Below are 23,170 nucleotides of genomic sequence, written 5' to 3'. Positions count from 1 at the left end.
AAGATCTGGAAATTGAGGGGATGTCCATCAATTGGGGAAAAGAGAAACAAATTGTGGTATATGATTGTGATGGAACACTACTTCACCATAAGAAACAATTAGCAGGTTAATTTATTAAAAATTTGGAAAGGACTCTATGAGATAATGAAGAACAAAATGAATAGAACCAGAATGTATAACTACAGATTTAATATTTGAAAAATACCTTGTGAATGTTCACCTTCAGAGAATGAGCTGAAAAATATATGGACGCTGGATGACATCTTCTGTGGTATAGGAAGGAAAGAGAATAAAAGGTATGAAATGCCTGGAAAAAAACTATATTTATAAAAAAAGAAAAAAGAGAAAAACTCATGAAGAAAATAAAGTGAAAAAGGATATACTCTGAAAAAAAAATGAGATCACTGGTAGAAGCTGCAAGCCCTTTCTTTGTTTCTACAAGTAATTGCTGAATCATCTTGGTGAATTCTAAACCCATAATCCTATACCTGATTCTTCTTGACCAGGAGAATCAAGAGGGAGTCTATAGTTTAAAATAAATTTTGCAATATGATTTTGAATAGACCATAAGGTAATTAGAATGACACTCAAGCTTTATGAATATGATCGAAAACCTGGGGCCAAGGAAGGGAGTAGTCTCTTTGTGTGTAAGTTTCTGTGTAAACCTAGTGCCCTCTGGTGAAGAGCAGTAGCTATTTCAGCCATGGGGAAAGTTTCTGCCTGTGCACTGACCCATCTTTGACATAGCCACTGAATTCATAGCCTCTGCTTCTAAAATACCAATTACACTCCATCTATATCAGCTTTGTATTTATTATACTAACATTATAACTAATTGCATGTTGTTGCAGAGGTGTAGCCATGTGATGATGGGGATTGTTTTGATAATACCACCAAGCACAAAGGACTTTTCACAAACCAATACTACTGGCACAGCTGAAAGAAAATTAACGAGATATACAAAGGTTTTCTCATTCTAAAAAGTGGCCCTTTACTTTGGACCTTTTTACTGTGAATTCCTGGCAGGTCACTTCTGAGCTAGAGGGGCCAGATTCAGGTCATATGATGTTCTGTTAGAGATCAAAGGGAATGGAGAATTTGTGCTAATAGGAATATGATGGGTTTAGGATAAAGGGCAGTACAGAGTATATGGACTTTTTATTTTCTCTCACATTCAGCTGATTTTTCTATGGGTCATTTGTTCCCTGTACTTGATCAAGAAAATTTTAAAAGATACAAGAAAACATAAAACATAGTGCTCCTATCATATTAGGTAGAAAGCCATACTGACAAATACTTTTCTTTCAACTATAAGTTTCTAGGTAAAATTATCATTATAGATGTGTCAGTATAGATACATGGAAAATGTTTTTGTTCTAAGACATCATATATGCTTTCTTTAGTAACTAAATACAATGGAACTGGCATCTGGTAGTAATATAGAGGGCAACTTGTAACGTTTTCTGACCTTTTCAAACAAGAATAAAAATGTGATTTCCCCCCAGAATTTTCTGTTATGCCAGATATGGTAGTGAATGTCTGATATTGAGGAGACTGAAGCTAGTGGATCAATTGAGCTTAAATTTTCTGAGCTAGAGTAGGATTATAACTAATTAATTGTCTGCATTAAATATGGTGAGTCTCCTGGAGTGGGAGCCACTAAGTTTTCTAAGATATGACAAGCCAGCAAAGCATTCATGCCCATTAGTAATGGGACTGGCCCATCAGTGACTCTACTATTTTTGTATGAATAGAATATATATACAGGATTGCAAAGGAAAACAACTACACTGAAATATAGTTATCAAAAAAAATTTTTTAAAGAGCTCCAGGTTAAAAAGGCTACTCTAGACTCACAAGTGGAGCTGATACAAGCCTAACACCTGGGTAAGGAGAATACCCTACTGTGTAAAATTCACATTAAACCTACAGTATATTGGTAACAATGACCCAGATGATATGTGAAAGGCAAGTTGTACACCTGACAAGCTTCACAATGTCATGGACCCATTGTACAAAAGACAGTTTCCAAGGTGGACATGTTCTAGAGCTATATTCTACTATGGATAGAACTCTAAAGTGTTCTGCTTCACACTCCCCCTCCAACCAAGAGATTCAAGATGGATATCTAGTTTCCTGAGAAAAATAAGGATTGATGCTATCTATTAAGGGATAAAGAGAATGTCAGCTGGTGACATGCTAAATAGGGCATTGGATAGAAAAGCTGCCAATTGAGAACTACTGAAAACTATAGTAAATATGACATAGAGGATGCAAGGGAGGAGGAAGATGAAGAGCTTCTGAGAGCTAAAGACAACTACAGAAGAGAGTGAGCTCTGAGCAGAGCATTTAGCAAGAGGCATTAGCCACAGGCAGAGTGATGTGACACAAATGGTTATAAGTAGTGATGATGTGGCACAATGATCCCAGACACTCCTCCTAGAGCCTTACCCAAGAAAATATTCCACAGTGGCAAAGATGTGGCATAGTTGCAGAGCCAGCACTCGAGAGCTTCTCTGTTCCATCTCTTTCCAGTGTCCAAGGACACACACACACATCTTTAGATCTCTCAATAAGGTGCTTATGAACTTGTCTATATCCTCTATAAAGCTATTCAAACAAAAATTCAAAACAAAGGCTTGCCACACCATAGGTTTATCAATACACCTCCTCTACTAAGATATTTTCTCCTGATTCATGACCAAAAAACATATTTGCCAATCATGTTAGAGACAAAGATTCAAACTGTAGCTGACTTAAAGTATAATGAAATTGGGACTAAGTAAACCACAAAATATTACCAATACTTCCTTTTTCAGAAAAAAATTTATATATATATATCTATATGTATATATTATATATTTATATACATATAGGTGTATATATAATATGTTAGATATTATATATAAACATATAGCACTTACTATATACATATTATTTTCTTTGATAGAATGTGAAGTTATTAAGAGCAGGGACAGTTTTATATATTTTTATTGCCATTACAGTGCCTGGCATATAATAGGCATTTAATAAGTGCTTATCAACTAGTTTATTTATATGCATTCAAGAAGTGATGTAAAATATATCATCAAAGAATCGTATGAAAAAGGAGCTAGTTACATGGTAAGCAAGTAGAAATATAGATGAGCAACTCAAGCCCTACACTCATATCCATAGAATATCAAATGACCAAGAGAAAATATCTATGGTGGATTTGTAGAAAGACTCAGACAATAAGCATATGCGATGAGAATGAATAGATGGGCTTTAATTTGTGCCAATGAATGGGATACTTAAGTATTTACTTTGAGGACATCATGGATTCACTGAAGTATGGAAGTTAGGAAAGGGTAAAATATTGAGGAAATGCACTATAAAATAAGCACTAGAAATTCCAAGTGTCAAAGAATGAGAGCTAGATGGAATCTTGCCACATGAAAGGCTAGTACTAATATACTTCTGATATAGAGTTAAAAGAGTGACTACTCCCACTCACTGTATTATAACTCTTAGGTACTACCTGACCATTTAATCCTGAGGGGCCAGTTTAATGGTTGCTAAGTCACCAATTAAAAATCAAAATATTCTTATGCCTCTTCATTGGGTTTCTGATTTTTAGCCCAGATCAAAGTAGAAGGCTTACATGCTAGAAGCTGTTTGAATTGCTATAAAATTAGAACAAAGGGGATATTTTTAGAATAAATGAGGCATATGGAAAACAGTTGGCATGTGAACAACAGTGAGTAAAAAACAGACTTTGTTTTGAATATTTTTGAGAATAAATTATTTTGGCACGTGTGTGAATGTGATAAAGCAAATCAAAGAAATCGATATCTAAACCAGATATTTTTTGTCCTCTTTATGTCTCTGAATTATTGCTGCTTTGCCAAGATCAAAAAGTTCCCCCAAACAACCCAACTCAAAATGTGTTTTGGTTAAATACTGATAAGCACTTATTGATGGACCAAAAATATATGCACACATATACACAAACACAAGTTCCCATTTTAACACTATCAAGAATGCCTTTGTTGTATTTTATTTTATTGTTGTTAATTAAAAAGCATTAATTTTCACTTACTGCTACTTCTCCCCAATTGAAAGAAAGAAAACACTTTTATCACATATGCAGAGCCAAACAAAACATTCTCATATTACTTGTATATAAAAATGTATATCTCATTTTATATCCTAAATCCATTACTTCTCTGTCAGAAATTGCATAACATTCTTAATTGTCAGATCTCTAGAATCATTGCTTGCTTGTCATTAAATTAATCAGAGTTTTAAAGTTACTACTTCAGCTGAAGCATAATTGATTTTTGTTCTAGTCCTTTAATTGAGCTCTTTGTAAGTCTTATTTCCCAAAAGTGATTTTATAAACAACACAGTATTGGATTCTGCTTTCTGGTTCATTCTAGTATCTTCTTTCATTTTATATGTGAGTTCACTCCATTCACACAGTAATGTTTTTCGATTGTATATTTTCCTCCATCCTCTTTTCTTATACTTTTTGTTTTCTTTGTTTCCTGTTCCTCTTTATAAAGAAGAGAGTAATTAGAGGATATTTATTATTTAGTAAAAGTGCCTACATTTAGTGCAATTTGGCTTTGCTCCCCTGCCCCTCTTTTCTCTCCCTCACCAAGAGCCCAATTACTAGGTTTTATACTTTTTTTCATTTAAACTCCTCTTCATGATCCATCCTTCTTAGTGTTAAAAAGTGTTTTCTTAATCTTATGCTGTCTCTTTAAGAGAAGAATTTATAAGGAATGATTGAGTTGACAGTTGGTTCTTTTCTCCTCAGAACTTTGAGGGAGAAGGAGTTGTTGGAGGGGTTTTTCCCCTCGGGACTTTGAGGGAGAAGTATTCTGTGTCTGTATCTTTGTGACAGGCAGTTTCACTATTTATAGTTGAGGTAGAAGAACTACTTTAAGGAGGTTGCTATTGTTCAATGTTCATTGATTAGCTAGTTAGATAGATAGCAATTTTAATCTTAGTTAGACAGAGTAGATAAGTTAGGTACTAGAAGGCAGTTAGATTTAGGGTTTCTTAGAAATTTTATTATAGGATTTTGGATTTTAAACATAGTATAAGATTTAAGAGCTATAATCTCAGTTTCCTTCCTCCTATTCCTAACCAAACTTCTACTCAGAAATAAATAAGTATTGCTAGCTTACCAAATTGCTCTCTGTACTTTTATCAAACTCCTACCCCAATTTTTTTTAATCCTTAACAATCTGGCAAGCCAGGTAGGAGTTTGGTTAATCTATTGATCTTCTGATCCTGATCAATAGTAGGAAAAATTAGAAATATAATCATGGTACTACAAACCATCATGCTGCTAGTGCAGAAATAGGTTCCTCATTACCTCAAAAAATTCCCCCTACTAAGAACCTTTAGCGAGATATTACATCCCACAGTTTAGATATTCTACAAATACTGCCATTCTTCAGATTTTGTGTGTTATCAGGATTGATCCAGAGTTACTAACTGTACCTACTAGTTGTTCAAATTTTTGCAAAGAAAAGAAACCAACTTAACAACATCCAAATTAAGACTGGAATTTCATATCTGGAGGAGATTCTATCTCCCAGTTGACCACCACTATCTCTCAACAAAACACAATTATAGCTAACTTTACCAAACCTGCCTTTTCCTCTTCTTCTACTACTTCTACCAAGACAGCTACTGCTTCTACTCCCTTCACCAAGACAACTAAACCTAAATCTCAAAAGAGAGATGATAATAATAGCCTATTCCCTTTAAGAGAAGTGCCAACTTTCAATCCAAAAAAGGAATTAGTAATTATTAGGCAATTTTTTTTTACCCCTCAAGATATGGAGGGAATTAAGTGAAGCACTCCTTTGTTTGAGGAACCCATAACAATGATCAAAAAGATTAAAACTATTTGCAAGCAATTTGATCCTACCTGAGTTGATTTCAAATATTTATTAGATGAATTACTAACTAAAAGAGAAAAAGATAAAGTGATCAGCCTTACAAATGAAACCAATTGGAGAGTTTACTGGCCAGAAATTTAGTTATGGCATCAGTATGAGAATATACAATGAGAATATACAAATCAAAGAGTATACACAAACTAAAGACCAGTATGTTATTTGTGAAGAAAGAGGGAACATACTGTGAATTTCAAAACTACTCAACCCTGTTCAAACCATTCTTTAGAGGATGGGATTTGGCTATTTCCTGATCAATAACAATAGAGATACTTGGAATCACAGAATCAGGTCTTGGAAACTACAATCTCCACCCTACTCAGGGTAACAGGATTTAGGAAGGGCTGCAGCAAAGCTCAAGATTTAATTATTTGAGAATATGGCCTTCAACAGACATGTGCAAAGGGGACAGACCTCTGGGTGGTCCTGGGTGAAGCTAGAGCCACCATTGGCACAGGTGAGACACAGGAAGTGAGGTAGAGGACAGCTGAGGAGTCTGGGGACTTCCTGTGTGGAGGAAAGGAGGTTGTTGGAGCCTGGTGCTTGGTGTGGAGGAGCCCTGAGACTGTTTCTCCATTTTGGTCACGTGAGTGATAGGGACTGATCTCTTTTCTTTGCCTCAGCTATCCAGGGCCTTGGGCCTTTGGCTCAGCTTAAGCAGAGTGGATATTTAAGCCCTATTCCCTTCTCTCCCTTTCCCCCCTCTCTCTCTTTCCCTCTAATACTTTTCTTCCTCCTGTTTGTAATTAAAACACCATAAAAAGGTTAATAGCTGACTTGAGTTTTCATTTAGGAATTACATAGCTGAATTCCTTGGCGACCTTAAATTCAATATATATCAGCCTTTTAAAGTGATTTCCATATCACAATACTAAATCAAATATTCAGTGATATTAGGAAATAATTAGGAAATAATGGAACTTTAGGAGCAAGTATGCTATGAACAACAATTTTAGAAACAACAGCAATAACAACAGAAGCAATTTTAGAAATAACAATTATGGAAACTATGGGAATGATAAAAGCAGTAACCAAAATGAGGCAAATGATTTGCTACAGTATATCCATAATGGAGCACCTCCACGCAATAACCAAATGTAAGTCTTCCTCAACAAGAGGAATCTCAGAGAGGAGCACATGGTCCATTATGAAGGTTTAACAAGGAAGAAAGGATGCTGGAATCAAAGATTGAAACATTTGATTTTCCAGAAACCAATGTCATTTCACCACTCATCCCAGTCCATTCTCCCCCAGGTAGCACTGAATCACGCATAATTCTGAAAATAGGAAATGCATTATACGATTGTCTTCCAGATACTGGGGCATCAAGATCTGTGCTAATAAGTAGACTTGATCCTTATTGTAATACTATTGGCTCTATTAGTGTTGTCAGGGTTTCTGGAACTTCTTTGGAAGTCCAAAAACTTTCATACAAATGGTGTCTATAGGACCTTTATCTGTGGAACATTCATTCCTTCTAATGCCTAATACTCCTATGAATTTACTAGAGAGAGATTTGTTGTGTAAATTAAGAGTCATGGTAGTATGTACTCAAGATGGTGATATTACATTAAAGCTACCTGAAGAATCTCTGAATTTGTTCCCAGTACTCTTTCTAGATGATCATGAGATGGATAAAACTCCAACTTTTAAAATACCAACAGATAACTGAATCTCTCTGAGCTACATCTTCTACTGATGCAGGCCTATTTAAATTAGTAGTTCCGGTCCAAATTAGAACAAGAGGTGGTCCACCTCTGTCTATTCTGCAATATCCATTATCAAAAGAAGTCATCAAGGGAATTACTCCAGTGATAAATTCCTCAATCAAACAGAAGATAATAATCCCCTGCAAATCAGAAAACAATATACCTATTTTGCCTATTAAAAAACAGAATTAAACAAAAATGGAAAACCTGTATATCGATTTGTCCAAGATTTGAGAGTTATTTATAATCATGTATTCAAAAGACATTTTGTTGTCCCAAATCCATCAACTATTATTTCCTCTATTCCTAGTACTGTAAAATATTTTACAGTAGTAGATTTGTGTTCTGCCTTTTTTTTCAATACTCATCCATGAAGATTCCCCCAAAATATTTGCATTTACCTGGAAAGGTCTCAATATATGTGATGCCATCTGCCTCAGGTTACATAGAAACTTTATTTTCACAAATTTTGACACAAGGTCTGGCAAATATTGAGTTTAAGGAGAGCCATTTAATACATTTTTATGGATGATTTGCTCTTGGCCTCGTCAAATGCAGAAGCATGCCAAGAAGACAGCAAACATCTATTGGAATTATATAAAAGAGGACATGGAATCTCAAAATCAAAAGTTCAGTGGTATCTCCCCAAAGTGGAATATTTAGGATTTGTTTTATCTGAAGGTTCATGTTTCATTTCTTCTGAACATATTGAAGACATCCAAAAATTGAGTGCCCCAACAATAAAATGATAATTGAGAGCAATTTTGGAAACTACAGAATTTTGTAAGCAATTGATTCCTTGCTATGGGGAAATCACTAAACCCCTAATAGCACTAACAAAGGATATAGTTACTGAACCACTTAAACTGAATGCAGAACACCTAGTAGTGCTTACTAAACTGAAACAAGCTATTCAATCTGCACCTGCTCTAGGCATCCCAGATTATAAGAAACCATTCACTCTGCATGTACATGAATGAAGAGGAGTAGCCTCAGGTATCTTAACACAAGCTTTAGAACCTGTCCAGCATCCAATTGGCTCAACTAGACCCAATAACTTCTGGCATACCACTATGTCTGAAAGGAGTTGTTGCAATAGCTTTACTAGTAACAAAATCTGCAGACCTATTATTGGGATACCCACTAACAATAATGTGCCCTCATGAGGTTGAAGCTTTACTACTAAGACATAGTGTAACACAGGTATTCTCAGACCAAAGGCTTACAAGATATGAAATAATTTTATTAGGCAATGAAAACATCACTTTAAAATGCTGCACAATACTCTATCAGGCTACTTTGCTTCCAGATTTACCAATCACAAGAAAACCATTGTATAATTGTGAAAAACCACATGAAAATCTATGATACTTCTTTAGAAAATGCAGATCTAGTTTTGTTTACAGATGGTTTGTCATTTATGAGAGATAGTATATGGTATACTGTAGTAGCTGTAGTAACAGAATTTACAACTTTATGGTCAGCATCACTTCCATCAAATATAAGTGCACAAAGTACAGAATTAAAAAAAAAAACATTAAAACAAGCCTGTGTAATTGCAAAAAATAAAAAAGCAAGAGTCTATGTTGATTCAAAATATGACTTCAGAATATGTCATACTGTGGGTACCCTTTAGTTTCAAAGAGGTTTCTTAACATCATTTGGCAAAATGATCACTAATGCAAAAATTATAAGAGAAGTTCTTTCAGCTCTCCAGTTACCTGAAACCCTGACTGTAGTACATTGCTGTACCCATACAGGGGGGAAAGACTTTTTTCTTTCCTCCTATTCCTATCCAAACTTCTACTCAGAAATAAATAAGTGTTCCTGGTTTAAAAACTGCTCTCTGTACTTTTATCAAACTCCTACCCAAAAAATTTTTAACACTTAACATTAGTCTTTTTTTTTTCTCCTTAGTATTCATCTCTTTCTTCATGTTCCCTCACTCTTATTCCCCTTCTCATTTCTCCTTTCTCCCTCATTTTTTCATGTTGACATTCATTTCTGTTCTTGAATTCTTCCTCCCTTTGACTACTTCATATGAAAGTGAGGTTCAAGTGTTGCTCACTCCCTATCCCTTCCTCCTAGTATGTATAGTATTCTACTTGCCCATTCTGATTATGTGAGATAATTTTACTTATCCTTCCTCTTTTCCCCCTAATGTATTCCTTTTCCCTTCCATTTCTATTCTTTTTCTTTTTTCCCCTTTGAAATCCTTATCTTCAGTCTTAGAATCAATATTGTATATTAGTTCCAAGGCAGAAGAATGGTAAGGTCACAGCAATGGGAGTGAAATGATTTGCCCGGCTGGGAAGTATCTGAGGCCAGATGTGAAACCAGAACCTCCCATCTCTAGGCCTGGCTCTCAACCCACTGAGCCACCCAGCTGCCCCCTATTCTTCTTTTTGAATCAACAAAATATACCAAGCCACTCCCAGGCCTTCTGTCTTATTATACCTCTGATAATGACAGGGTTCTTAGGGGACACATATATTATCTACTTACATTAGAATTTAAGTAGTTTGACCTTAAGTTTAGTATCTTATGATTTCTGGCATGATTACTTTTTTGTATTTCTTTTGTCTACTGTGTTTATATTTCAAAATTTTGACACAGTTCTGATTTTTTTTATCTGACATGCTTGGAAATATTCTATTTTGTTAAATATCTATATTTTTCTCCTGTAATATTATATTTGATTTTACTGAGTAATCCACTATGGTATTTTTTAATTGGATTTCCAAAATAAAATTCTAAGTAGTTTCTAGATCTTTGAAGAAGAATCATAGGGGAGACAATAGTTGTGCTTCCTCCTGACTGTCAGCCTAGGTGATACTCTGCCAGCTGGCTCCTCGTTTGTTGTATTTTAGAAGAACAAACCCAATCACTCCTCACCAAATTAGCCTGATTCTATCAGAAAATAAGTTCCATAGTTTTGTTTCCTTTAGTGTCCTCTGGAATACATTTAGTGGATTAATATCACCTAAAACACAACGTATTCTTGTTCTTATCTGTAATATGAAAGCTGTCCCTTGCTATATCATGGTTCACTTATCACAGATTTACTGTATCACCAGTTTAAAATATATATATATATATATATATATATATATAATTATGTATTGTGAAGTTTTCACTATATTGTAGTACCAAACACAGCACTGTGTTCTGTATCCTGGGCACTGATTGGCTCAGTGTTTATAAGAGTGTGGAAAATGTTTATAAGAAAGTGGGAAGGGTTTATAAAGCCTTAAAATAGATATAAATAATAAAATAAATATAACACCTCTACTGCCCAGATTTTCACCTTTTGCAGGGGCCACTGGAATGTAACTGCCATGATGGGTAAGAAATTACTGTACTCAACTCAGGGCAAGTAGAAAACTTCACTCAGTCCTTTTCACATCAGATATGGGTCCATTAACAACTACTCTAAATGTATGGGAATCTGCTTTAATTTTTATTTATCCCGCCAAATAAAATGCTACAAAACTGATCTTTTTTTAGAAGATATTAAAAGTAGGTCTGCTTTTTTACTGAACAAAAAAGGTATTAAAATTATTTGGCATTCTAGTCATAAATGGTGAGACAAATAATTGATTCCAAGGAGATACTGGGACCAACTACTGGAAAGAAAAAACAACTCTGCCTATAACATCTTGACATCTACAGCTACTTAGCCAGAGTCTAATCTATTTATTCTTTATGACCCAAATTTCTCCTTGAGTAAGAGCTTTGCACAAATAGATTAAGAACAAAGGCCCTGGATGAGATTTCAGCATTTGAAGAAAGAGAAAGCAGAAACAAAATATTAAAACGATATATGACATGTTGCAATTTTACTTGTCTCTAACAAACTCAGTAACCTAAGGCATTATTGATTTCACTAACCATGGAGAAGCCATGGTTAAAAATAGAGCCATTCATCTGTCACAACTATATTTCACAAGAAATCATAGAATCTCACTGTTGAAAGGGATCTTAAACATTCTAGTCCATCCCATAACTAAAAAGAATTTGTTTTCTGAAATCTCTTAATTGGTATTAGGCTCTATCTTAATATCAATAGAGGGCACAGCTAAGTGACTTAGTGGATTGAAATGGGAAATTCTGGATTCAAATCTGACCTCTGATACATCCTATCAATGTGACCCTGGGTTAATCACTTAAACCCCATTGTCTAACCCGAACTGCTCTTCTTCCTTGGAACCAAAACAAAGTATTGATTCTAAGACAGAAAGTAAGGGTTTGAAAAAAAAAAAAGATCTAGAGATATAAGGGACTTGACTTCTCTAAAGTATCCACATTCAATTTTATATTTTTAATTGTTTGAGGGATCCAATTATTTGAAAGCCTTTTTTATATCAAACTTAAAGCTGCCTAAGTTTCACACATTAGTATTAGGTTTGATTGTGAGATCAAGCAAAATAAGACTATACACCCTCTTTAGAGGAAATTTAAACATAGGACTTCCTAATTTCAGCTCTCAAAACAGGGAGAGTGAAAGGCAGCCCATCACCTTCAAGAGACAAAGTAAAAAGCAGGGCATTGTTGTCATAAGACTATGATAATCATCTTAAAGACCATCTTTCTTCATCTTAGTAAATTTTTACTGATGGCTATAAAATACAAAGACAGAAAAAGGTTCATAGCTCTTGATGCTGGATTTTAAATCACTTTCCCTTGTGAGGCTCTCCTTAATGGAAGACCCATGCTTCAGATATGATTGGGTGGTGGCCCTTCTATCTCTGGTACCACAAGGGCCTGTCCACCCTCCAGAGCTTTCTGGGTCTCCATTTTTCCTTTGATTCACTCCTGAACAAACAACTAGACAAAAACCTTTTCCTTAGTTCATCTAATTCAAAGATTCATTTCTAAAAATGCATTAGAGAAGAAGGTATAAAGTAAGATGGATAGCTAGGTGATATAGTAGATAAGAGTGTTAAACCTGGAATCAGGAAAACTCTCTCCAAGTTTAAAGTGTCAGACCTCAGACACTTACTAATTATATGACTTCAGACAAGTCACTTAAAACTGTTTGCCTCAGTTCTTCATCTATAAAATGAACTAGAAAAGGAAATGGCAAAACACGGCAGTTTTTTTTGTTGTTTTTTTTTTTGACAAAAAAATATCCCAAATGAGGTCACAAAGAATTGGACAACTGAAAAATGGCTGAACAATAATACCTTAAAATAAGGCAGTTGATGATATAGTGAATACATTTTTGGACTTGAAGTTAGGAAAATCTGAGTTCAAATCTTACCTTACAACATATCTCTGGCCTTCTCAAAGTATGGGGAATGGGGTAGAGAGAAGGCGAGAATTTGCACTGAAAATAATAAACATTATTTAAAAATTTTAAATAAAAACATATCTTGCTTCAGTCATTTACTGTGATCCCACAGAAGTCACAACCTCTTTAGATCTCAGTTTTCCTGTCTAGAATGACAGAGTTGGACTCCATGGATTTCAGGGAACTTTCAAACTCTAAATCAATTATCCTATGATTAAAAACAACTTATAGTGTAAAAAAAATTGAGTGAGGAGGAGGAACCTGAGGCAGATAAACCCATCAATGATAATACAGGTAATGAGGGCCTACATTAGAGTGCCAGAGGAGAGAAGGAGGTATATTTGAAAGATTTTGCAAAAGTGAAATCAAGAGGACTTGGCAAAAGATTGGATATGGTGAAGAGTGAGAGATAGTGAATAAGAGAAGGTGGGGTGGGAGGGTGTTATCCCCTACAATAATAGGAAATGTAGAAAGGGCAATGGCCAGGAGTCAGGAAGATCTTAGATCAAATCTTTTCTTAGACACCAACTAGTTCTTGCTTATAAATTGCTATTTTAAAAGTACCGAATGATTTGTCATGCGTCATGTCCACATAATATAATTATAATAGGCTGTTAACTATATTAGAAATTATTAAAAAGTAATAAATACCAAGAAACTATAAAAAATTTATTCATTAAAACAATTTGCTATCCCAGGGAGAAGGCTGAGCAAACTAGCTCTGGTTATATATTTGAAACTGAGAAATTATCTTAACTATTTACCTCCTGTTATTTCTATTTCCTTAGGGAATATTTCCATATAAGTTCACAAATTGTAGGGAAATCCAGAATTCTGCATTGTCTACTTCAAATATCATCTTGATTGTGTTGAAATTTTCAACAGATACTTCCATTATCCTAAAACAAACATTATTTTAAAGTAAACATCTGAATATTTTATAGCTTATTCCAACTAGGATAGCAACAATAACAAATAAAATTGCAAATCACTTTACAAACATTACTTCATTTTATCCTCACCAATAATCCATGATAGTAGGTGGTATTATTATCCTCAATTTATGAATGAGGAAAGTGAGGCAGACAGAGGTTAAGGGTCAGTTTTTTTTAGGGTCAGTTACATTAGTAAGCATATGAGCCTGGATTTGAATTCAGGTCTTCCTCTCTAGGTCCAGAACTCTATAATGGCACTACCAAGCTGTCTCGCATTTCTAAAAGCAATTATAATTTTTTCTGGCTTAGTTGTAATTCTTTGATCCAGGGTTTCCCCAACTAATCTTGCATCAGAAAGCTGAAGACTTGCGATATTATATAATTATGGAATCTATAAATGCTACTCTAGGGATTCTAGAGGTACCGAAAACCCTAGGAATAAAAAAGAATGAGGATAAAATAGTAGAGAAATTAAGCCTGTTATTGTATCCTATGTGAGTGCAAGTATTTTTTGACATGTGCATAATCCAATCTCATGGAATTCAAGAATTTCAGAGTTGAATTGCTCTTCAGTGACAATCTAATCCAAATCAGTGATTGGGAAAAAAAAAAGAATCCCCTCTATGATATGTGCAACAAGTAGAAGCTTTTTGAAGTCCTCCAGCCACTACCTTTGAGACTACTCATTCCTTTTGGGTATAGTTCTAATTGCTGAGAAGATTTTCTTTTTCCTCAGTACTAAGTCTGTAACTTCCACTTCCACCCAGTGCTCCTAATTCTGCCCTCTGCTCAAACAGAAAAAGTCTGATCCCTTTTCCACAGAGAGCCTTTCATTCAAGTACTTCAAGACAACTTTCCTTTGTTTTGGGGAGGAGGTTACAGCAGAAGGGAGGAAACTGCATGCTCGCAGGCTTTTTCTTCCTTTCTATGCAGAACATAAATCTGCTTTGTTTGACTCTATTCTGGCTTTCTTCTGAACTGTGGAAGTATGTGTTACATGGTGCGAGAGAGAGAGAGAGAGTGTGTGTGTGTGTGTGTGTGGGTGTGTGTGTGTGTGGGTGTGTGTGGGTGTGTGTATGAGAGAGACAGAGAGACAGAGAGAGACAGAGAGAGACAGAGAAAGAGGGAGAGAAAGAGGGAGAGAGGGAGAGGGGGGAGAGGGAGAGAGAGAGGAGAAGAGAGGGGGAGAGAAGTGGGGAGGAGAGCACACCAACTTTATTTTTCTGCAAGCTTTTATATATATACTGCATGAGGGGCCTTTTTTTTTCCCTCAGTCACTGACAGTGGAATCTGATTCAAAGGATTTGGACTTTGTAGGCTTATAAACATTTTTGTCATCTTTTGGAATAAACTGGAACACGAGCACGATTCTTTTAACAGATCATTTCAGTCTTGGAAATTCTGTGTTGTCAGATTGAAGTTTGTTAGGGATCACTCAAGTATGCTATATGTCTCAGTGAGCAAACTCTTCTCTTGCTGAAAGACTGAGAAGTTGAAATCTCAGCTATTTACTTGCTGCTTGTGAATTATCAAAGTTAATTAGGAAAATCAGAGCACTAATTTGTCCTGTTTGTATTTGTCCCATTTGGAAATTAGTCATGTCTGTGACATTTCTCCAGCCTCACCGTATTCTTGTTTATGAGTCTTGACATAATTAAACTTAGCAGGAGGCCCTGCCTGTCTTCACTTCCCTTTAAACAAGCCCCTCATCAACTCTCTCCATTCTTGTGTGAAACATTTATGGCAGCTTTGTGAAAGAGAAACAGATTTAGTTTTGCAAGGTTGAAGCTGTCATTCTCTGTCTCTGTCTCTGGCTGTCTCTCTTCTTTCCTCTCTTTTTCTCCCTCCTCCAGCCTCTCTGCTTCTCAGTCTTTCTCTTCTCTCCATCTGTCTCTTCCTCCATGTGCCTCTTTACTTTTTGGCTGTCCCTTTTCCCTCTCTCCCTATGCTAACCTCCTTCCCACATACCCATTCATTGTGATTTTTTAAATTGAGGATAGTTTTTAAGATACAATTTGGCTATTCTATTTCAGGTTGAAATCTTTGATTTTCCATGGCAGCTGTTATCTTTGAGATCTTAGGCAAACATTATTATATTCCACACAATATTCAAGGCTGGAAAAAAATACCCTGAACCTGATTTTTTGAGCAATATTCTTAGAAATGACCAATAAACCCAGGGCTGTAATTAATCCCAATAACTTCTTTGGAAATCTTGTTGCTTGAAATCAGCTAAAATTAGGAAATGTTTCAGAGATGAAGCATAGCATGAAAGTCTTTTCTTTATTGCTTGACAAAATTATGGTAGCTTCCTTTTTAGGGAAAGAAATAATACTTCTTGGGAGGAAGGAGAGTCCTCTTGATACTACCCTTTGCAAGCAACATTATGCTATTTTGCATCAAATTCCGGAACATTTTAGAACTTTGGAAACAAGATCCACAATTATTCAAAAGAGTTTGATTTAACTATCTATACAAGAAAAAGAAAATGGATGAAGAACAAATGAATAGGGCTGCTATTGTTCGGTGGATAGAGCACGAGGCCTTGAGATGGGAGGTCCTGGGTTCAAATCTGTCCTCAGATTCATCCTAGCTGTGAGACCCTGGGCAAGTCACATAATCCCAATTACCTAGCTCTAACTACTTTTCTGTCTTAGAACCAATTCTTAGTACTGATTCTAAGACAGAAAGTAAAGATGTTTTTAAAAAAAGGACAAATGAATGTGTGAATGAATGAATGAATGAAGTACTTAATCACTTTGTGCTAAGCGCTGCATCTATCTGTGGGTATACAACCATCCCTGCTCTCTAGGATCTCACATTCTAATGGGAGAGACAATGCAAATGGAACATTTCAGCTGGAAATCAGATGGAAAAGGACCGTGAACAAAGAAGGGACAAAGGCATAGAAGATGTTAATGCCTCTTCTTTTACGTCATTTCCCCTGAAAATATATCAAGTTTCTGATATTGAACCATTATACAGTGGCAAAGACTTTGGTGCTAAGAATTTTCTATTCTGTGACTTTAACAGCTATGAATGTAGGAGTAATGGCTAAGCTAATATTTCCCAGAGTGATGGCTGAGGGCCCTGGGCTGAATGTATTGCTATTTCCAAGATGCTTCTATTCAGGGTCCTGGGCTATGTATCAGGATCTGAGGGAGATAGTAGTCAAAATGGATATAGTCTGACTTTCCTAGCACTCTCTACCTTTTGTCTCTCCCCTTGCTTGCCCTATTGCTTTAGCTAGGCTGGCTTGAGTGCCCTGTGTGTGGAAAGTTAACTGGCATTTGACTGGCCCCTTCTCCAGAGGAGTCTCTTTCCCAGAAAGTGGCTATGAAGCCAAGGAGAAAAGTAGTACTGAAAGTCAGATTGGGACTGCCATTTCCAGGGCTCCCTTGCTCATCCAACTTGTAAAATGGAGATTTGAACCCTGGACTTCAATCCCCAGAAGTCCCTGGTACTTCCCAGAATTCCCTATAATCTCACCTGAGTCCTCACCTGAGTGCAAGAACACAATTTAGTATTTAAAGGGCTCTCTGCCTCCCAAGGATCTTCTTCTTCCACTTCTAAGCACAGGCGTCTCTCTACCTGGCATGCAAGATGTAGTAAGTGGCTGTAAATGGGCTAATGTGCCCTAGGCATATATTTTTCTTATTTTGTATTTTCTTATTTTCTTGATTTCTAATAATCCTTAATAAACCTCAAAAAATATAATACTTTTAGTAGAGAAACTAATTTAATGGTTACAAACTATTGGTGGTGGTTTGGCTATTGCTGTTGCTGTTGGTGATGTGGGTGGTGGGCCCCCTCTCCACAATAATTATGAATATGGGATTTGAGCTGAAAGAAGATCTCAAGATCTCTTAATTGGAGGGGGAATGGGGGACTACTCTTCCCATGGCTTAATGGAGATAGGCCAGGATAACTGTCTATCTACTTTAGACTCCGAGGGGAAATTATGATCAAGGTGTTGGTAGTGGTTTAAATTGCCAGATGCCTCCTGTCCCTTCCTTGGGGAGCATTTCTATGTTAGCTAGCCTGGCTTGCCTGTCTGTGTGTTAGTTGGCTGATTTGCTCAGGATCAGATATTTAGTAAGTATCTGAATCCAAATTGGAAATCAGCTCTCCCCCACTCCCAGCCTGGCATTCTAGCTACTGAGTCACAGATCTGTCCCAGGGAATAAAAGGAAATTATATGTGTGTGTAGTTTACTTCTCTTCTGCCTTGGAACCAATACTTGTATCTGGTCTAAGACAGAAGGTGAGGGTATGAAATTTGAAAAAAAAAAAAAACACATATCCTTCTGGCACAGACTTATAACAAAGTAATAGTAAAGAAAACACCCCCAGGAAAGAACAGAACTAGCACTCACAAAGGAGCTTCAAAGCTAATCCTAGATGAGAGTAAATGAATTTAAAATGGCTACTCTAGAAGAAGTGTTCTAAATCTCTTATAATCAGAGAGATGCAAATAAAAACAACTCTGAGGTTGTTTTTTTATTTTACTTTATGAGCTAATTTTATTATAGTATAATTTATGTAGAATTTGAAAAGTCCCTAAAGTCCACGGAATCTAAGACCTTCATTTCTATGGATAAGAAAATGGAGGTATAGAGAGATTGTGACATGTAGGATCACAAAGTTAGCAAATGACTCAGGCAAGATTTGTTTTTATTTAAAAAAAAATTTAACATCTACTTTTAGTCCAAATTCTTTCCCCTTCAGGATCTCTTCCTCCACACATTGAGAAGGCAAGAGAGATGCTATGATGTAATATTTGAACTCATGTTTTTCTAACTTCAACCCTAGATATACATTCATGTAGCACCCAGCTGCCTTACTTTATGTTGTTATTGTTCAGTTATTTTCTGTTGTGTTCAACTCTTTTTGTAACACCATTACAGATTTTCTTTTTTAAAATTAATTTATAGTATTTTCCCATGGTTACATGATTACTGTTCTTTTCCTCCTTTCTCTCCTCTCCCTCCCACAGATGACAAGCAGTTCCACTGGGATATACATGTATCATTGTTCAAAAACCATTTCCATGTTATTCATATTTGTAGTAGAGGGATCTTTTAACATCAAAATCCCAATCATATCCCCATCGAACCACATGATAGATCATATGTTTTTCTTCTGTGTTTCTGTTCCCACAGGTTTTTCTCCAGATGTGGACAGTGTTTTTTCTCCTAAGTACCTCTGGGATTCTCCTGGATCATTGCATTGCTACTAGAAGAAAAGTCTTATATTTGATTGTGGCACAATGTATGAGTCTCTGTGTACAATGTTCTCCTGTTTCTGCTCCTCTCACTCTGCATCACTTCCTGGAGGTTATTCCAATTCACATGGGATTCACATGGAGTTTATTATTCCTTTGAGCACAATAATATTCCATCATCAACATATACCACAATTTGTTCAGCCATTCCCCAATTGATGGGCATCCCCTCATTTTCCAATTTTTGGCCACTACAAAGAGCGCAGCTATGAATATTTTTATACAAGTCTTTCCCCTTATTATCTCTTTGATGTCCAAACCCAGCAGTACTATTAATGGATCAAAGGGCAAACAGTTTCATAAAGCCCTTTGGGCATAATTCCAAATTGCCCTCCAGAATGGTTAGATTAATTCACAACTCCACCAGCAGTGTATTAGTCATTTGGGATTTTCTTAACAAACATCATAGAGTAGATTGCTATTTCCTTCTTCAGCTAATTTCACAGATGAAGAACTGAGACAAACATGATTAAATGATTTATCCAGGGCCATGCAGCTAGTAAGTGTCTATAGATAGATTTAAATTTAGGAAGATGAGTCTTCCTGACTCCAGGTCTAGCACACTACCCACTGTATCATCTAGTTGCCCATAATGCATGCAAACCTCTTCTTTAACAAGTAACATCTCCTTTTTCTTCTAAACTTCATACTCATTTTATTGCTCAGTTAAAGACCTTTTGAGGTCACTAAAATATTTCTCGGTTGCTTTATTCATATTATTGGCATGGTTATTTTTATTACTTTTGTTATTGGCCAAGCCTGACAGCAACTTAATAATGACAAGTTTGTTAAGTTTCTATCCTCTTCAAGACACATGATCCTGATCTCAATAATTGATCCAAGATAGAAGTTTGAATGATTTTCTGTGAACTTGGATAATGAAACAAGGCAATCTGGACCATTCAGATAATAAAGCTATTTTACTTTCATGTGTAAAAATCACTTTAAAACAGAAAGTTCTTACCTGAACTGCTAGGAAAATATCTAATCTTCAGGACATATATATTTTAATCATTAATCTGACTTCTATGTTTTTCTGTGACCAAAAAGGTCTTTTTTCTGACAAAATTGGCATCTATATCTGTTCATAAGAAGGGAAGATCAGATAAAGCTTCATATAGGAGGTAGCATTTGAGCTTGACTTTGAAAGATAAGTAAGATCTCGACACATGCTAAGTATAGGTAATAGCTTGGGCAAAGACATGGAAGGTTGGGGTTCATGGAAGAATATGGAAAGGAAGAGGGCATATATTCAGGGATTGTTAAAATAGTCCAGGCAAGAGGTATAGTGGCCTCAGTTGGGTTTGTGGCAATGGAACTGGAAAGGAAAGAAGGAGACTGATAAATTTGAGGAAGTTGAGAATACAGACCTGTAATATAAAGGAACAGAGAAGAGGAAAGGAAGGAACAAATTGAATAGACTGGATTTGATGACTTGTCAAAATGGGACATTGAACAGGGAGGAAGTCAAAGGTAACTGATAAAAATGGATAAAGTACTACTGACAAAAATAAAGATGTCAAGAAGAGAAGGATTGAGTGGGATTTAGGGAAGTGTGACCTCTACAAGATTAATGAGTTACTGGGGTGTTATTCTGGTTTTCCTTGGAAGGAAAAGAAAGATAAGTGACACAGATAGTCAAACATTAAGACGTCATTCCTCCGTGCAGACTAATCCAAACAGGGTGAAAGTGGATGTGGGTCTAAATGTCCCTGGGAACTTCTCTGAACACGTCTAGATGTTTCTGCTTACTTTGAGGACTTTGTGAGTGTGAGCTTGCTTGGCCAACATGTCACAATGAAGGCTGTGCAAGTATGGGTCTGGGTGACTGGAAGAACAGATATAGACTTAAGAGGCCATTTATTTTTATCATGTCAAACATTTTTACTCAGATTCTTAATAAGGCACAACTTCTATATATACTTTGAAAGGGAAATAAACCAGTTTCCCTAATAAGATTGCATTTAGATGGAAAAAGGAATCTATTACACTTTATGACTTGACTGTCCATACATATTGAATTTGTTAGGAATAATTGTCACATTTAGTCTTTTTTCCAGAAAATGCTTTTCTTCTTTGCCTCATATATTTCTTCTGTAATTCCACTAAACTGTATATTATATCTAGGCTTTGAGATAAAATGGATCTAAGTGAAAGTGTTACACAATTTGGTACTGTCTTTTGCTTCATTTTCTTTTCTTTCAGGGAAGATTTTTATTCCATTTCTTTCTCTGAAACATACTCCACTGACTCAGTCTTGTTTGTTTCTCACCCCATCTTTCTTTCTGTCTTCTCTTCCTTTCTAAGAGGCTTCAGATAACCCACCCATTTTATTTTTCTCCTTCAGCCTAAATTCTAATTGCATCTATTTATGTCATTTTAGGATTATCAAGAGGCCTCCAACTTGGAACAGTTTGTAACTAGGTTTTTGTTGAAGGAGACCTTGAACCAACTGCAGTCTTTGCAGAATTCCCTGGAGTGTGCTATGGAAACCACAGAGGAACAAACTCGCCAAGAGAGGTAAGCAGATTGTTCCCCAGAATGTCCTTGAAGTTCCCAGCAGGTAGCACATTGGGGCTTGAGAAGAAATAGCCAAAGCACAAAAATAAGAAAAAGTAAATTTGGTGACACCAAGGATTGCCTTCATCAAACTCTAGCTCTGAAACACCTAAATAACATTCTCATTTGGTGTCTTTCAGATAAATCAGAGGGAAATGGGAATGAAGTAGGCTCAGGGATATAAAGGAACAGAGAAAACAAAGGACGAGTTAAATGGATGTCATATAGTCTCAAAGTAGTAAAATAAGAATAGCCTGCTCACATATGAAAGAAAAGTCGCTAAACAAAAAATTAGCAAAGGGAAAGATTAAACAAATCAATTTCAACCAAAATATTCCTAAATGCCATTGCCATCCAAGTTATCATTACAATAGCATCATAAATGTGGGAAGAGATTTAGCAAAAAAAAAATGTTATTGTATGGAGGCAGCTAGCTGGTACAGTAGAGAGAGCGCTGGGCTTAGAAGATTCAACTTTATGAGTTCCAATCTAGACTCAGACACTTACTAGCTGTGTGACTCAGGGCAAATGATGTGGCCCTGTATGCCTCAGTTTCTCAATCTGTAAAATGAACTGGAACTGGAAAAGGCAGGCCACTTTAGTATCCTTGCTAAGAAAACCCCAAATGAAGTGATGAAGAGTGACATGACTGAAATGACTAAATAATAAAAAAGCTTGGTATAAAGGTTGTTCATTAGAATTAAAGTCCAACACATTGTATGTTCCCCCCAAATATACTTACATGGATTCGTTTGGGACCAGATCTTCAATAAACACATTACACAATATCAGAATTAGAAGGGACCCCAGTGACTATCTAGGTCAGTCTAGTAAGGAAGTTTCTCCACCACACACCTGCATCTTTGCCTAAAGACTTCCAGTTATAGGAAATGCATTGCTTTGTGATTCAGTTTATTCCACTTCAGGATAACTTGTGTTAGGAAGTTTGTGTATTTGTTTTCCTGACTTTAAGCTTAAATTGGCCACTTTCACTTATTGCTTCTAGTTCTGCCCTCCCACACAATGCAGAACAAATCGAATCTGTTTTCCATTTGACAGACTAAAATAATTAAAGATAGCTATCATCCTCCATCCCCTCCTCCAGGCATCCCTTTCCATGCTAAACATCCCTAATCCCTTCAACAAATTCTTGAGCAAAGTAAAGTCAAGATTTAGAGCATTGGTTCATTTTCCCCTTGATGTGTTCTATTTTACCAATATCCTCCTTAAATTTTGGTGACCCAAAACTGAGTACAACATTCCAGATATTATCTGACAAGAAGAGAATTCCGTAGGAGTATCACCTGCTTCCTGAAAATTACAATTTTTTAATATAGACTAAGATTTTATTTTTCTTTATTGGCACATCACACTTTTAATTCCAATTGAGCTTGCAGTCCTAAAATGTACTATAGAAAGAGATTCATTTGCAAC

The 23,170-nt window shown here is 36.0% G+C and overlaps 1 protein-coding gene across 2 annotated transcripts in view; it reads left to right on the top strand.

Annotated features, from left to right (window-relative positions):
- NECAB1 (N-terminal EF-hand calcium binding protein 1) overlaps positions 1–23,170 on the top strand; it is a 207,292-nt gene that overhangs the window by 142,836 nt on the left and 41,286 nt on the right. For both annotated transcript variants that reach the window (XM_001368622.4, XM_056823335.1), the window contains exon 6: positions 21,561–21,697. In XM_001368622.4, the coding sequence (XP_001368659.1) occupies positions 21,561–21,697 (137 nt within the window). The remainder of the gene's footprint in view (positions 1–21,560; positions 21,698–23,170) is intronic.

Source organism: Monodelphis domestica, chromosome 3, assembly GCF_027887165.1.
Source record: "Monodelphis domestica isolate mMonDom1 chromosome 3, mMonDom1.pri, whole genome shotgun sequence".
Lineage (NCBI taxonomy): Eukaryota > Metazoa > Chordata > Mammalia > Didelphimorphia > Didelphidae > Monodelphis > Monodelphis domestica.
This window is presented reverse-complemented; position numbering and strand designations above follow the sequence as displayed.